The following is a 17,500-nucleotide window of genomic DNA, read 5'->3' as shown; positions in this document are numbered from 1 at the left end:
GCTCAGACAAAGTCTGAGTGGGACAAGCCTGACCCCATTCCTGTCTTTGTCCCACTGACAGGGCAGATTCCTGGACCCCTGGATTGAGTCATTATGGAGCCAGTGCGGGTAAAGACACAACCAGCATCATCCAAAGACTCCCGGAGGATAATATGTCCATTTAATAAACGAATACCACCTCTGTGCCTAATACAGAAGCCCATCCCTGTCTGTGCCTGTGAAGCAGCAACTGCATCGATTTCCAATGATGTGATTCAAAACAGAGCCTCGCATATTGTGCTAAGACCACGAGAGAAACAGTTCCTCCCCAGGCTTCTGTACTAGCTTAATATGTTCTGTTCCCACACCCTGCTGTTCAGTGCAGCCACAAATATGTTGTTGTATTTTTTATGGATTACCCATTCATCATTTAATCCAGATGCTGAAGAGTTATTGCCGTAATATTAAAACGGAAAATAAAAAGTTGTGATTGCTGGGCCAGAACATTGGGCCAGTGAATAAATCATCTGAAAATACTTGAAGCAGAGGTCGAAGAGAAGAGAAGAGAAGAGAAGAGAAGAGAAGAGAAGAGAAGAGAAGAGAAGAGAAGAGAAGAGAAGAGAAGAGAAGAGAAGAGAGTTACCAGATAATGAGGATGAGTACTCTTCTTCATCATCATCGTCATCTAAAGACAGGACGAGCTGCTCTTCAAAAACCTTTAAGCAAACACAAAAAGCATGCACACCTTTTCACTAAAATTACATATAGTTTACTTGAAAAAGTCATAAATGTGTATGGCTGCATTCAAAAACCAGGAATGACCATAAGTGGAAAATCTGCAAACATCTACAACATATGTATGTATACTCACACTGTCCACGAGCACATGCTCTTCCACATGTTGTTCCTTGTTGATGCCTGTGCAAAAGAAAAACACTTAACCAAAAGCTGAAGCCTGACACACAAACACCCTCATCTTCCTCCTCCTCCTCCTCCTCCTTCTCCTGCTGCTGCTGCTGCTACTCTAAAAAAGAGAGTTATGTGGAAGGCACAACATCAGGTTCTCTGGATGTGACTCTGCTATCCAGGAATGGAAAAACTAACCAATCAGACTTTGCGCTCGTCCAAACCAGCAGGTCCAGAGAAAGAGCACAAGCTCCCTACTGTGGAGCTGTTATTTCAAGAGGATTAATGGACGGCTGCTAGAGTCGCGACGGGGTTAAGGTCAATACCGTGGTACACTTCCTGCTTCCCTTTATGAGTCGATACTGCCACCTGCCATCTCTATGGTTACCAAAAAGAGTAGCCACAGATTGAAGAAACACAAAATGTGTGTGTGTGTATGTGTGTGTATGTGAGACATAGATATAGAATGATGGCATCAAAGATTAGCAAAGATTACTCTCTGCATGTCTGCATGCCAGCCTGAACATGTCACCGCAGGGAAAGAGAAACAATGTGCTTCTTCGGTTTTCTCTGAAGGCTCAGATGTGCAGTGGCTGTGCCTTTTATGGTGTCTGTTGAAAGTGTTTTTCTAGTCTCTTTAGGTCCTAAGTGATGGATGTCTGATCATACCATTGTTTGCTCAAGTGAATCTGTGGCTGTTCATTTTTCCACTGCTCCAGAGTAAAGTCTCCAAACTTGCATGCCACCGCAGGCAGACAACACGCATGAGCTGTTTGCGCACGCACAGATCAGTGTGATGACAATAGCAGGGTTGTAAGTAATTATTATTTTCATTGTTGCAAAATCCTTTGATTGTTATTTTTGACAAATCAAACACTTTGTTTCGGCTACAAAGCATCAGAAAGCAGTTTAGAAATGACCGCTACAGGTTCTCAGAGCCTGGGATGAAGTCTTTATACTGCTAGTTTTGTCTGACAAAACAGTCCAAAGTCCAAATATGAGAGTAAGTGATCTGAAATATTGAAAAATGCAATGATCAGTTTATTATCTGTCAATCAAGAATTTGGATCATGACTGAGTTCATGGAAGAAACAGTGCTGACATGTGTGTTTATGAACCTTTTTTTGTTGTGTGTGTGTGTGTGGGGGGGGGGGGGGGGGGGGGGGGTTAAACAGCCGGAAAGTCCGTGTAATATGGGACAAGACACTGCTTTGGTGTGGACTCAACCACTACTTCTGTAGTAATAACATGGGTAAGGACAAACTTGATTAAAGCTATTTCTTATATTTACTGTCAATTTGTACGGTCGAAGACCATTCTTTATTCTAAAATCCATAATTCTAATCCAACATTTTTGGTGAAGACTTGCATTAAAGGTACAATCAGCAGCATTTTGAGGTTATTTAATAGACGAAATACTGCTGTGTTCATAAATATAGACTGATTAATGTGTAATTACATCTTCTAACATATAAATTTGGAATTAATCCATAAAAATACACAGGAACAGACACCGGTTTGTGGACGCTGCCATGTTATCCCACCGTCTTGGATACAGTAATAAGTTGGACATAGCTGCTCTTCCTAATCACATTTTATGTATGTGGTTAGAGACCGGCCCCATACAAAGTACACGAAAGGCTGGATAAACATTGGCCTAATATTTTTCAGATAAAAGCCTGAAAGTAATCAATTTCTCTGATATTATGAACACAAATTGACCACAATGCTACACATTAGACTGAGTTTAATTCAGAACTTACCTTTGTTAGTCTGAACACCTTCATCCGTATCCCTCTTGCCCACCACAGTATCAGCTCTGAGCACATTGATCTTGGACAGAAACAGATGTTTGAGTAAATTAAAACTGCCATGAACTGTACAAAGAAACATGACATTATGATAAAGTACAATTATTTAGTCACTACTGCAGTCTTACTATAATATGTGTATATACAAACTATGTATGGATATATGTCCATATGTACTCACATACAGATGGGCCAATCTGAACCAAACTTTGCATGAACAACATCACACATACATTATTAACATCGCTATGTTTTTTCATTTGCGTATTCATCATCTAGGAATGTCAAATGTCTCTGTTTGCGTTTGCTTCAGATGTGAAGTTCAGTGTAGGTCGGCCTTTGCTTTGTTTTTGCTATTATAAATTACACTAATTTCAATATCAATGTCAATTTTGTTTATAGAGCACATTTCATTACATGTAAACTCAATGTGCTTAACACTATGGGTGGGTTTTGATTATCGATTTATCAATTAAAATCAATTCTAGCTTGGATAATGTGATATCGATCCTGAATTGATTTTTTAATCTAAATTTATTTTGTCCGAAACGCCAGAATCTCAGGTTAAACCTCACAAAATTTCAACAACCACCAAACAGCTAAAACAGTAAAAGAGAGCAGGTACACGGATTCTGCACAAAGACGTAAACACAAAGCGCGGACCCGCCGACGGATCAGAATCAGTGAGATGTGGCTTTCTCACCCGACGGCACGGACACGGTCAGGGCTGAAACCCGACAGCCCGCTGATTCTGATCCGTCAACGGGTCCGCGCTTTGTGTTTACGCCCTTTTTGCGCTGATTCTGAAGCTGCAGGTTTTTATCTCTCTCCAAACAATATTGACTGAACCAGCAGCAAAAGAAGATCCAAACTACGCTTCACATTTCGCTTCACATAAACATCGTCACGAATTCCCTCTTAGTTTTGCTGTTTTGCTTCCACCACGATAAAAATCACACTTCATCACAAGTCTACCGTTGTTTACAGCGCTGTCGGCTGCTGTTTTTTCCTTTTACTTACTTCCAAAAAGAAAGCCTTATTTCTGCTGTTCAATAGGCTACTGAACAAATTTAAACTTTTTAAAATTATGCAAAATTGCAAAATGCTTAGCTGTGTCTCTAATCAAACCTCTGTTACTTTGCTCTGCTTCACTTCAGCAGCATCAGGTACTGTTCATATGTTGATTGATGACTTTTTTTCATTTTTGATCTACTGCAGAATATTTTTAAGGTTATCTGCTATAAAATCCCAGGCAAGGAAAGTCGCCTTCATGTTTTTCTGTGTTTTATCCTCAGCTACTTTGACACAAAGGCATCTGCTGTGATGCTTACACTTTTAATAAAGTCTCAAGTGTCAGCTTTGTTTTTATAGATATAAAAATATGGAAATGTACTGATACGTGATCAGAATTATAATATTTCTGACTGAGTCAAAATTTCCCCGATTCAAATCGAATTGAATCTAGAAATCAGTGACGATACCCAGCCCTACTTAGCACACACACACACCCACACACACGTCCACACATAGATATTAATTTTAAGCCTGTGAGAACAGAAACTCAAAATCCTTCTATTGGTTTTTCTGAGTGTAGACCCATTTGTAACTGACCTCGGGTCAGCAGGCATTATGTTCCAAAGAACAGGACCACATTAACTGAAAGCTCCCTCAGCTCACTTAGATCTAATTCTGGGAATAGTTAAGAGCTGCACCTGATGACCTGAGTGGTCTGATTGGGTTATCAACAGGGAGCAGGTCACAGAGTTATTGGAGAGGTCGAACCATTGTTTGCTTTATTAGCGCACAAAAGGATTTTCAAGTGTGTCCAAACATTAAAGGTGGATTGATTTCCAACTCCATATTTAAACTCGTGGACACTGCTATTGTAGTTTCACATGATCCACAGTTCAAAATAATCCTTATTTGCCTTATAACAGGCCTTGATGCGACCCCTCAGCTTATCCTCTGCCTGAAACAATTTGCTTTGGCTTCTCGCTCTTTAAGGTAATCCCCTTAAGCCTGTTATCATCAGCTAACGTCATTCATTTTCTTCCCTCATGCCCTTCGTTTTACTGTGCTGCAGAGGTAATGTATTTACTGCTTCACTCTTATCAAAACCTATGATTGTTAAAGAGCATGAGTGTTTACACAAGGGTTTACTAAACTTATGATATGGCCTTAACTTGACAACATAACTTTACATCAAGCACAGACAGGCATTGGAACAGTCATTTGCATTTTCTTCCCTAAATTTTTTAACAGACATCCCCTGTGGTTTATTCTCACCATTTTAGAAACACCGAAGTCTCCTAGTCTTTCTCGCAGGACCATGATGCTATCCTGAGGGGAGCTTCCCGGGGTATGCCTCACAGAGAGGGCTAGAGAGTCGGTCCCAGGGCAGAACCTCAGCATGTAAGAACTGTTGGACCACAAGCACCACACACCAGGAAGAGGGCTAACTGCAGGACCTGGAGAGCTGATGGAGAAAAGATTTACTACAATAATCCCCAATATATCAGCTATTGTACATACTTCTCATGCTCAGTCTTTACAATGTTATTACTGCATGTGGAAATGTTAGAGGTTTATCATATTTAAAATAAATTCTCTGAAATTTTATGCATGTGCATTTTGTGTATATTTCCATCTTAATTTTTTTCATCATTACTCATCATTTACTTCATAAAGCAATTATTTACGATATTACAGTAATACCTTCAAAAGGAAAATACTACTACCTTTCAATAGTCGAAAAGAGACAATAGTAAAATAATAAGAGCCTTACGCTGCTAGCAGCATGAACATGGCATGCTGTCCAGACTTTTGAGCCAATTGGAGGGGTGTGTCTCCCTCCTGATTGGGTAAGGTCAATGCCCTTTGACCTCTTGGTTGGTGAATTAAGAATCGGGCAAGGTGAACCAAACCCAAACGCACCGCAACATGGAGAAGGGTTTCTCTGGGATGAGGTTTGACAGCTGGAGAAAAAGAAAAGAGAGAATTATTTGGAGGGAGAAAGATACTGAATAATCTTTTAATCGAGGAGATGTTTAAAAAGCGCTGACACATGTAAAACAACCTTCTTAGCATGTGTCTTCTGAGTAATCAGTGTCAGAATTGACTTTTTAGTCAATATGAATGTATTTGGAAATCCCAAATATCAAAAGCGGTATTAGCTTCAAGAACTTTTCCTGCTATTTCCAACAGACTTCCAGTGCATCAACACAGCAGCAGGGCACTGTGCATATAAGGAGTGAGTGACTCTGTGTTATGCCTGTGTGCACTATATGAATATTATCATTACCAACTAAAACCAAATGCTTTCCTAAGCAAACACCTGCTGTGACACAGTTGCTAGATCTAGCCTCCTGTTCACTGGAGCATAAGGGAGTATAAACAATGAGTATGAGGACATGTCAGCAGTCGTTATTCCCTATGACTGACTGATCTTTTAACAGTCTGTAGTCTAATGTAGGGCAGCAGGATCTTTCCTGCCAAGCGAAAAACCACCAGTAAATTTCTTCCCTCTACATCGTTGTCGTCTTGTAAGTTCAGGAAGAAACTTTAAAAAAGATTTTATCTTCTGGGTCTTCCCCCCGTCTGTGGGTGAGAGTTACCATGGTACCATCTTTCCAGTGCAGAAACAATGTGCAGAATAATTCAACTATTTCTCTTCTCCTTTCCAATTCTTGTTGAAACCCCAAAATGAACTGAAATGTCCTGCCGCCTCAACAATGGTGCCATTAAATTGTGACCCAGTTTGGAGAGACCAAGGGGAGCGAATGCTGCACATGCTCTTTATGCAAAGTTCAACAAACAAGCACCTCATTGTCAAATTGTTGTCATTGCAAATAGTGCGCCGCATGGCTATGGGGGCCAAGAGCTACTTTGAATTTGCACCACACCCAAGCTTTGCATCAGCATTTGCTTCTTTTTTTTAAGCAAACCATGACCATACATGCATTGCCAAATAAAAGGACACACACACACACACACAGTCTGAATGCAGCCTTTAGCACTACATGTGAATATGCTGCTTTAGGCTGCCTATAGTCTCATTTGCTTTTTCTGCTTATGATGAATACAAACAGTCTGGAATTGTAAAGGCATAATGAAACAGCTGGACCAGGATATGTAATTCCTAATTTCTTATTTTCATTAAAATTTTGTTATACTGTTGAGCATTTTAATCCTTTTCATTAAAAAGGATAGTACAAAACATAATAAATAACTCAATCTAAGGCTAGATGCCAGAAACTCTAACAATGAAAGTGTAGTGCAAAGGGTTGTGGAAGTTGATTTAGCAGCCACGGAGGTCTGCAGGACAACTCTAATCTGACCAAGAAAGAATAATGGCAATAATTACTTTGTCTTTGGAGCAAACCAGCCTATGCCCGACTGGCTGCCTGGTCCTCTGAATCATGTGATGACTGAGGTGAGCCGCACAGTCAGATCTCATTGGGTTTGAAAGCACTGAACACGAGAGCACCAGAGCAATAATGACCTGAAGGATTAATACGGTCCTTTCCTCAAAACTACAAAAAAAAATGTTTTCCAAATGATTCAATAACTTTACTTTTGTGATATCAACATGTGAAGATAGTAGGCACCTTGTGTGCTCCTTTCTAGCACAATGTTGTTGTTTTTTTTTTTTAATATTATCTAATACCAGACCTTGCTGCAACCACTCAGTTTCATCTCTGTCTGAAACCAACAGTTTCCCCATATTTCCCTTTAAGGTCAACCTTTCTGATTGGCTGCCCCTTTTTAACAGAAGGGTTGACCGGCAAGTAGGTGGGGTTTCTCTACTCACAGCCAGAGCTGTGTGGCTGAAGTTATGATATTAGGCATATCCACTCTCAGTGGCATCATTAGACAGCTAAGAGACTGACCTTATTATATTAAACTTGACCAAGTTTCCATACACTCATCATGCTAATTTGCAGCTTTTAATAATTTTTTTGAAAATTTCTTTTTCCAGGGTGGAATATTTGTACAGCATAGATCTTTAACTACTTTTTAAAAAAACAAACAAAAAAATTTATGCACAAGTTTACATTTATTTTGGATTTTCTCTAAAGCACAAAGACACAACAGTATTTGGTTAAATTTCCCGATAACAATTGCACATTGACCAGACACTTTAACTAGCTTGTAGCATAATTTTGGATGGATATTTGACCACTCTTCTTAGCAGAATTGGTAAAAGCCTTTCTGATGTGTATTTGGGATTGTGTATCACTCTCCTGTTGTAACACTCAGTTGGTATCAGTACCACAGCAGCAAAACAGCCCCAAAGCACGATGCTACCACCACTGTGCTTGACAGTTCGTACAGTCTTCTTGGGTTTGAAAACCTTACCTTTACCTTACCTGCCTCCAAACAAACTCTTGTCAATGTGACAAAAGAGCTCAGTGTTTCTGTCTTATGCCCATAAAACTTTTCTCCAGAAGGGAATTGACTTGTCCATGTGGGTAGCTGCAAATTTTAGTTTATTTTCTTTATCCGCGCCCTCTCATTTGTTGATGACGCAAAACACGTTCCACTGAGAACAGCGACTGGTATTCCTGCAGTTTACAGGTCATGTCAGGCTTGAGTTGGTGGTTCCTGGGTTGTTCTTGAACATTCTAACCAATTTCCTCTCATCTGAGGCTGACAGGTTGGGTTTTCTTCCAGACCTTGGCAAGTGCCGACATATCCAAAAAACTTGTGATTGCTTACAGTTGTTTGAACTAATGATCTTGCAATCTCTGATTATTTAGAAATGGCTTCAAGAGACCTTCTCAACTTGTGTAAATCTGCCGTTCTTCTTAGGTCTTCACTGAGTTACTTGGACATTCCCATTTTTCAGAGTATTGGTCGATCTAATGAGTGCTCTCAAACAAATTGTTTTTATGCTGGCAAAAAAAACCAGTTGTCGTGAATCATGATTATTAACGAGATGTTAATAGGCCTTCACCTTGTCACACTAAAAGACATAGTAGAATCTTCAGCACCACGTAAAAGTTTAAAGTCAAAGCATGTATATATTTGAGCCTGTGTGGATGAAAGCTTCAAAATAAATTCAAATTTGTGTACCCACAATTGTTCTTTTTAAAGTCATTAAAGATGTGTTCTGTACAATTATTCTACCATGGAAAAAGAACATGAAGCAAAAATAATATGAAAACACATTTGGGCTTTAGAGGCAGAAACCTGAGATGCAAGTGGTTACTGAAGTCTCTACAAAATAACCTCCGACTTAAAGTTGGACTTTTCATTTCATTACCTTCTTTAGGTTGGCCATCTGTTTTCCACTGCTGAGGGTAATCCATGTTAGCCAAAGCATGTGTGATCTTCTCATCCAGCAGCCGAAGATCAGCTGAACTTTGATTGATCTCCACCTCCTGCTCAAGGTGAGCTAACTTTTCAACAAAGAGCTCATCATCCGCTCCCTGTGCACAACAAGGAAACTTCTTCAGGATCTCTAAGAAGCTCTGGGGGTCAAGCTGGTCTCTGTTTTCACTTAGGTATTCTGCTACTTCCTGGGCATCATCCCTGACGTACTCAAAGGACGCTTCCCCCTCACAAGGTTTGACTTTGTTCTCAATGTGAAAGTAGGATGTGACAGAAACAACTTCCTCAAGGTTGTGGCCTGTGGAATATAGGGAAAATCATAAAAAAAATCAAAGCAGGAAGTGATGACAACATGAGAGCCAAAGTGGTTGACTAAAGGACATACCTGGAACTGTGAAGCAAAGACTCAAGCAATCCTTGGCTCTTTTTGCTGTAGTCACGTGTGCAAGTCTAGAGCCTTGTACAACAATGTAGAAATCTGCATGTTCAGAAACTCTGGTCTGCAGCCTTACATGAGCCTCCACTTGTCCCTGGTTCAAGAAACAGAAAGTCAGGCAATATTATCACCCTTGAGTACAGGGTCAGACTGTGACTGTTTGGAGACAAGTTGCCTTCCACCAGGCAACCTGTGGCTTGTCATTCAACTTCTTGGTGACCAAATGATCACTGCAACTACTTACAATCTGTCAGTTCAATTCAATTTTATTTATATAGCACCAGATCACAACAACAGTCGCCTCAAGGCGCTTCATATTGTAAGGTAGACCCTACAATAATACCACCAAACACAAAAAAAGTTTATGCAATTATTGGGAAACCACCAGTTGTTCCTAGGATGCAAAATGTAAAAATAGGTCATCCTATTTTAAATCTAGTGTGACCGAGCCACTAAGTGTAACCTATACAGTAAGAAACCTGAACTTAAAAAGGCAAACTAAATTGGTGATTTAGTTTCACCACCTTTACTGCACTCCTTGTACTTAACCCTCCTGTTGTGTTTTCCCAGGAAGAAAACAGGGGCTCTTAAGTTCTCACAATCTATCCTATGAAGAGATTCTACTTTTTAACCCACTCTAGCCTTTTTTCCTGCATTATCCTAACGACTGTCATAACTTTACCATCTTTTACGGATATCAGCATTAAACATGACAGCACTGACTTATTCTGTTTGTACACAAACACCAGCAAAAATCACCAAGATTTTCTTGCCTTCCAGCTCATACATTGCAAAGAAAACACAATGACATCGAATCAGGAATATGCTGGAAGGACAACTGTTCTCTGTAAACACTGTCCTCGTGTCAGTATAGATAGCTCAACACTGGAATTCATCTTCTTGGTATTATGTTCCTCCATAACAGGGTTAGCAAACAGTTTGTCCGGACTCTGACGTTCCAGATAAATTGTGTGCAATACTCTTATCTAAGACATGTCACTTTCTAATGCATTTGCAGTGCCTGCAGTGATTTCACTTTCAAGGAATTTTTTTCTCAGGACACTTTATGTCTTCAAACATGTTTTGACCTATATTATACATGCGAGTATAGGTCAATCTTTCCCATGGAAACAAAAAAACAAAACAAAACAAAAAGTCTATAATCATTTCAACTGCACTTAAAATCTGGTTCCAGTCAAATTTCTAACCTTTACCCCTGTTCTTTCGAAACCCTTGGGGGTTTCAAGAGTCGCTATCTTCCTGTTGTTTGCGAGGCTGCTATTTGGAAGTGATAAACAGGTCTGACTCAAGCTGCAGTTTCTCCGTTTTCAGCGGCTAGCTGCAGTACCACTTAGTGCACACTTATCTCTGATTGTTTTTCCGCATAACAGAAGATAAGATTTCATCCTGCTGCTTGTGTAGCCTTCGTTATTTCCTGTAAGTCTAACTCCACATGAAATAGTCATTCATAAAAGTACATTTACAAAAAAAATGTAATAGAATTTATTTAGATATTAATGTGCAGTTTTCTGTATTTTTTTATACTGTATTCCTTTGTAAATGTCTATAAAAGACACATCACGCAATATTGTTTGATTGTATTTTGAATCCTGCACAGAGGATATAGTTTCCACTCAATTGTCTCAACATTGTCCCATAGCCTCAGACAATATTACTTTAAGAGGGGCAAAATTTGATCAGACAAATCTGTACCTCCTGAGCCTTGGAGATTAGAACAGAGGTTGGCTGGGGTTGTGATATGACAACACACCGATGTGATCTATGGCCTTTTTTCCAGAGCACCGTCATGACACAACCTGATCCAGTAACAATGAAATATTCAACACCTTGTGGTTTTTTACTTCATGCCTTCCACGTGGCAAGTTTGAAGGTCGGGGAGTATATTTAGTTATGAATACAAGGTTTTTCATATATTCCTGCTCTGAATCCACAAGGTGCTTTTGCTGTTGTGTGACATAACAACTGGGGTGCTTTGTTTTTAATGTTTATTTTTATTAAAACACTAAATCCAATGATACACCAGAGAAATGGTCTTATAAACTCCGCATGTTAATGTCCATTCAGTGTGGGGGGTGGGAGGAAAAACAACATCAAATCTGCTGCCCGGTCTCCAGGAAACCTGTAGTTGTCAGCTCTACAGCTCTTTGCCATGATCTCCTGAGTGTATCACACGGGTGACGTCAGGGGAGTAAGATCAGTGCCACCGCAACAACAAAAACATCTCCAATAACAGTTAGCTCCCCTCAGTGCAAAGACCTATTGATGTCAGCTCTCAAGCATAGTTATTTCAGTTTAATAACCAACACAAATAACATTTGGTACCATTAAGAAAAACTGCACTGTGCAATGGAGTCTGCTATAATCATAGAGTCACTATAAACCCTCATAACCTATTTAATTTGATCAAAGGACAACAGAGGCCACCGTTCCACTTACTTCCACATGCTCTAAGATTATATGCTCATGAACGTTTACACACAAAGGCATTACATTAAGCAAAACAATTGTCCAACCACAAGTATGTGACAGTACGTCACACACTACCATAGCAACACTATGGGCTGTTCACATCTGAACTAACATAGACTCCAGAGTCTCGAGAGTGACAACCAGCTAGTGCTGAAGGCCTTTTCTCATGCTCAGCTGAGACACATACCTCTGATTTAATCTGCTGTGCAAATGGGATACTAATAACTAGTCTACATGTCAAAAGGGGCTGGTGCAGTGCCACAACCATTCATCTCAAAGAAAAGTCCTGTCGGTAGACTAGCTGTTACATAATATTCTCAAGAAGTACTGAAATGAATAATTACGACATCTGAGAAAGCAGCTGTAATAGGAGAGCGTGTCTATTTGGTGAAGTAATGTTGTTTTATCCTTCTTTTATGGCCAACTTTCTTGTTCCGCATCAATAAATATTTGGAAACGTGAGTCTTTCTGTTGGTTTGACATGTGAAAAGCAAACACAATCATCACAACACTTAAAGGGGAAAAAAACCCATAAACCATTACACACACACATACCTGCTAGTTTAAAGGAAACCACCATTACACTACACAAACCACACTCGCAATCTAACAAACATTGTAATAAGGAGACACCCAATCTATCTTCATTTGTCAAAATGTGGCAGTACTGCGCTGAGATAAAAACTGCTGTTAAGGAAAAAAAAGAGCCTTGGAAGCAGATGTGTACTGGTTTAAGTACAGCCCAACAATGCATTCACCAGCCACTTTACTTAGTACACCTTCCAGAAAAGCTTTAATTCTTCATGGTGTAGGTTAAACTAGCGGTCCCCAACCTTTTTTGGGTTGTTTTTTGTCTGACAATATTTTCACAGACCGGCCTTTAAGGTGTCGCGAATAAAAACAACAAAATAAAATCAGTACCGGTACCAAAAAAAGGAGGATGTATTCATAACACATGGGAAAAGACCCAGGGAACGATAAAAACTGAAAAAAAAAAACCCTGAAAACCATAAGTAACAACCGAGCCTTAACTCTCGTGGCCCGGTACAAAACAACTCACGGGCCGATATCGGTCCGTGGCCCGGGGGCCGCTGGGCAGTAGCGGTTTTTGATACGGGCGACACGGGCAGTTGCCCGGGGCGGCATCGTGGTGGGGGGCGGCATCACGGGGATCGGCAAAAAAAAAATAAAAAAAATTCCTCGTACTCATGCTGCCCCGACATCAGCCAGCGCATATTGGGAATGGCATAGGTACCGATCGGTTTTCTATCGCCCATTTGCTGGGAGTAAGGGCGCCCTCCGTTTGCGAGGTGCGCCTGCTGTTTGCTACACAGGGAGGAGAGGGCGGGACAGCGGGGGATTCTCTGGGTGTCTGGAGCGGCGTCTAATAACCAACTCGCAAAATAAAACAAAATAAAAACAAAACAACAAACACGAAAACACCAGACATTATGATACAGACTTATAATTTGCACCGATGTTTTTTCGAAATTCTATACGCGAAAAGTGAGCGCGAGAGCCCTCGGTGCGCCTGCTCGCTGCTGAAGTCAAAGTAAACTTTATTGTCATCTCCGCTACATACAGTCCAGTATATAGAGAGACGAGACGACGAGGCTCCAGTTACAGCAGTGCAAGTAAACAAACAATATATATAAGAGTAAGAAAATAGTGTTCGCCCGGGACGCCAAACAGGCTAGGACCGCCACTGCCGCTGGGTTACAACCAAACAACCAGTCTGATCACCTGCCTCCCCAGTTCTGATGCTCAAACAGAGCAGGTCATCTTAACCATGTTTACATGTCCTGAGTTGCTTTTTGGATTAATGAGCAGTTGACCAAGTGTACCTAGCGTACTGTAGCCCCAGTGGCCTAATCCCTAAATTAGGGCTTGTGAGTCTGAGTCCCAAGCAGAGTGGCGCAGTGGAAGTGTGCTGGGCCCATAACCCAGAGGTCAATGACTCAAAACCATCCTCTGCTAGAAAAATATTTAACCACAATTTTGTTGTACAATGACAAAGGGCTATTCTATTCTAATAAAGTGTATGTGTGAGTATATGCTGATATTAACAACTGATACTGGCCTATAACAGATGTATCGTCCTGCCAGGTATGTTGACATGTGCCAATACAAAAGCGTTTTCACAGAAAATAATCCAGATTACAAAAATGGAGCCAATTTTAAAGAATTGTTTTTCAACAAAATGTACCATAATAGTATCAGGATCAACTGTCAATATTAGCTATTTGCCAATCAATTGGTATCTGCATTTATAATAGCCAGTAAATTCAAGTTTAAAATACAAAGGGAACCAGGTGAAAACACCCTTCAGCTATGTTATGAATGTTAACATTGCATAGTTTGTCCAGCAGAGGCACTTTGCAACTTCCTTGTTGGAACCACATATGTTTGGAAGACCACAAACATAACAACCACGTGATCCAAGCAGAGTCAGACACAGCATAAATGTGTAAATAAATAACTGCACATAACAAATGTTAGGGAGATTTATTTATGTTTCATTTCTGAAAGCCAAAAACCTTTGGCCGGCATATTGAATATTGGATTCTTAAATCATTAAATATTGTGTCAGTGTCTGTCTTAAAAACCCTGCTCAGCTTGGCAACAAAAATCCAGGATTGGTCAAGCACTTGGACATAACATCTTAAGATAAACATTAACGCTGTTATGCTAACTTGCTCACAACAGCACTGCTAACATCCTGATGTTAAGCAGTTGTTATGGTTACCCTATTTACCACCTTATTTGGCAATCCACAGATTTAGATAAACTAAAATGACCTAGAAAATATAAAATAATGTACAAAAAAATGTTAAAATTACTATTTACCCCTCCAGAACACAAATATGTCAAGCAGATTTCTATATAATAGCAGTAACAGCAGAATTTGGGGATTTTTGAAAAATCTCCTGTCTAGTTTATCACATTTAAGCCTCATTAATAGTTTCAGATCCTTAAGCATGAACGAATGTGGTGGAAAACCAAGAAAGAAACAAGCTGATGGTGTTGCTAGAACTGGAAACGTAGTTAGTTCAGCCTCTGTTGTGGTAAAATTGCACTTTCCATTTCACCAACATGGCCACACATTCTTCTTTCAGGGGCATAAGTTTAATTCAATCATGCACCTGGACAAACAAAATGACTTTCGCATGAACCTGAAGCTAAACTACAGCTCAATAAAATCTCCTTCCACACAGGGACTGCCAACACTTTTTCCATCCAACTCATGGCAGCCACTTCTCCATTGATCTCGTCCATCAGTATTTGCTATGGGCATGACACTGTGTTGCGTGCGTGGAGGTGCACCATAAAACTTTACTAGGCATGCTACAATAGTAGTCTTTATATCACAGCAGTGTGCCACAGCTTGTCTACACAAAGCCCAGCATTGAAATCTGGATCTCATTCAGTCCTGAGAGTTGCTCCTGTTCAGCTGTGTCCTCTGAGGGTGGAGACACCACTTCCTCTTAGTATGTGTAAGTGCTAGCGCCCATAATGATTCACATGTCTGGGCCTCGAGACCGGCCCTCCATCAGATTCTGTGAGCGAATGGAGGCAACGATTTCGAAGCGACCCCCACCCCCATCACCACCCCTCTCTCAAACTGGTGACACAGCAAAACAAGCAGACACTCTGCTTACCAGAAATCTGGCAACGCTTCAGTGACTGGCCCACCCAGGCTTCCACATTTACAGGAGAATAGGCAGAGAGAGAGTGAAAGAGGCAAAAAGGAAAAGAGAGAAAGAGATGGCGAAACAAAACTAAAACGTCCAAAAGTTAAAACAAAAAAAGTTGTCGAGACAATAATTTGACAATTTTAGAAAAGAAAATCCACATTTTTTTTAAACTTGTGTAATCAGTAGTTTTTAAAGAGCCAAGAATACTCTGTTATTCTTAGTCCCATGTTCACTATGGGAGCCATGCTTTCAGAAGCCCTTGTCATGTGGTGGGCGGCTGTGTAGAGCCTGGCTTCCCCAGGGACTGAAACCCTGCTGGGTTGGGTTTCACCTGCGACACAAGGCTCACTAGTCAACCACTGCACACAGAGAGAGTCAGGACTGAGAGAGGAGGAGGATAGCTGGAGGGAAACACTTCTGCTGAGTTAAAAAAAAAATCATGCCTGAAACATAAGGCCTTGGGGTCAGTATCAGCCTGGCAAAGACCTCAATCTGGGCCACTTGATGGCTTTGGAGTATATGAAAGAGGGCATAGATTTTGTACTTTCAACTGTGTTTTCTTAAGTTTTACAGCTTTTCTTACTGATAAAGATACAACCCCCCCCCCCCCCCCCACACACACACACACCCCACCCCACATTGCCATTGTTGTTCATATTACACCAGAGTAATTAATAGATAAACTTGAACAGAAAATCTTCTGTTTTTAATTTTTACTATCGCCTGTAGACATTTCTGTTTTTACAATGGGTCCACAGAAAAATAAATAAAACTTTTTCTGTATATTAACGAAGACTTTCAGTTTTGCAGTTGCAAGAGAGTCTGGGCAATGACCAATGACAATTTCTTTTATTTACTACAGCAACTTTCCACATAGAATAGAATTCAGAATAAGCATGTAAAAAATAGGCACCTGCTGTTCAAATTGCACTTCTTGTTCTTCTATGAATTGGGATTAAATGTGTATTTGACAGAAATGGAAATTGTGGACCACCATGAAGAATAAGTTTGACAACCCTGCATTATGCAAACACCTCAGACACACACAAGCAAAGGAGGTAGTCACTTACATATAAAGGCAGCTCCCTCTGGTTCACCTCCATTTTCTCTCCATCCACCAAAGACCTGGAGACAAAACAGAGGTGTTACTATGACATCGGGTTAATAAGAGCACCGCCTAATGTAACCTATAGCCATGCTACAACTGAAGCATTGAATGTTGCACCAAATTTATTGCACTTATGTTATTGTTTGGCGTGAAACTTTAACCTCCAAGATCTGACCCGCCTCTTAGCCCCACTGTCTCCCAAAGTCAGGACCGAGAGATCGCTTGCTATTTTTGTGTGCCACGTTTCAAAACATTTCCTGAGGTGAGTAAGATGAAGACTCTTATAGGGCTTAGTTCGCTGATATTGCCCTGCCTGCATGAATGGAAAAACAATAGCCTTCAGACAGGATACAGCAGTGGTAGAAAGGGTAACTGTATCATCAGCACACACCTGATCCACTGTGACTTCAGTCTCAGCTGTGAATAGTGCATGACTTCAAAGCTGCACAGCAGGTCTGCAGGCTGCGCTTTGTCTAGACACTCACCTGCATCAGCTGGGGCACATCCAGCAGGCCTTGTGGCTCTGCAGACTTTTTGCATGTCCCAAACAGGCAGAAATTCCATTAAATGAGCCAAATGTTAATGTAACCCTAACCCATAAACGGCTCCCTTGCATGAATAAATTGTAGCCATGATTTTATCTTAGGAACATTTTCATTTAATTGTAGAAAGTAAGCCACATGAATGTCCTGGCTAAAATATCGAGGATTTTTTTTATGGTAACCATGATGAAAAAACAGCT

The 17,500-nt window shown here is 40.4% G+C and overlaps 1 protein-coding gene across 4 annotated transcripts in view; it reads right to left on the bottom strand.

Moving 5' to 3' along the window:
- The window catches only part of arhgef28a (Rho guanine nucleotide exchange factor (GEF) 28a), a 53,570-nt gene that overhangs the window by 33,062 nt on the left and 3,008 nt on the right, over positions 1-17,500 (bottom strand). For all 4 annotated transcript variants that reach the window (XM_063478142.1, XM_063478145.1, XM_063478144.1 and 1 more), the window contains exons 2-9: positions 16,721-16,775; positions 9,415-9,559; positions 8,962-9,327; positions 5,482-5,671; positions 4,983-5,172; positions 2,649-2,718; positions 851-897; positions 623-695 (exon numbers count right to left, since the gene is read on the bottom strand). In XM_063478142.1, coding sequence (XP_063334212.1) covers positions 623-695; positions 851-897; positions 2,649-2,718; positions 4,983-5,172; positions 5,482-5,671; positions 8,962-9,327; positions 9,415-9,559; positions 16,721-16,753 — 1,114 coding nt within the window. In that variant the 5' untranslated portion in view covers positions 16,754-16,775. The remainder of the gene's footprint in view (positions 1-622; positions 696-850; positions 898-2,648; positions 2,719-4,982; positions 5,173-5,481; positions 5,672-8,961; positions 9,328-9,414; positions 9,560-16,720; positions 16,776-17,500) is intronic.

Source organism: Pelmatolapia mariae, linkage group LG7, assembly GCF_036321145.2.
Source record: "Pelmatolapia mariae isolate MD_Pm_ZW linkage group LG7, Pm_UMD_F_2, whole genome shotgun sequence".
In the NCBI taxonomy this organism is placed as follows: Eukaryota; Metazoa; Chordata; class Actinopteri; order Cichliformes; family Cichlidae; genus Pelmatolapia; species Pelmatolapia mariae.
The sequence above is the reverse complement of the archived record's forward strand: the minus strand, read 5'-3'. Positions and strand labels throughout refer to the sequence as shown.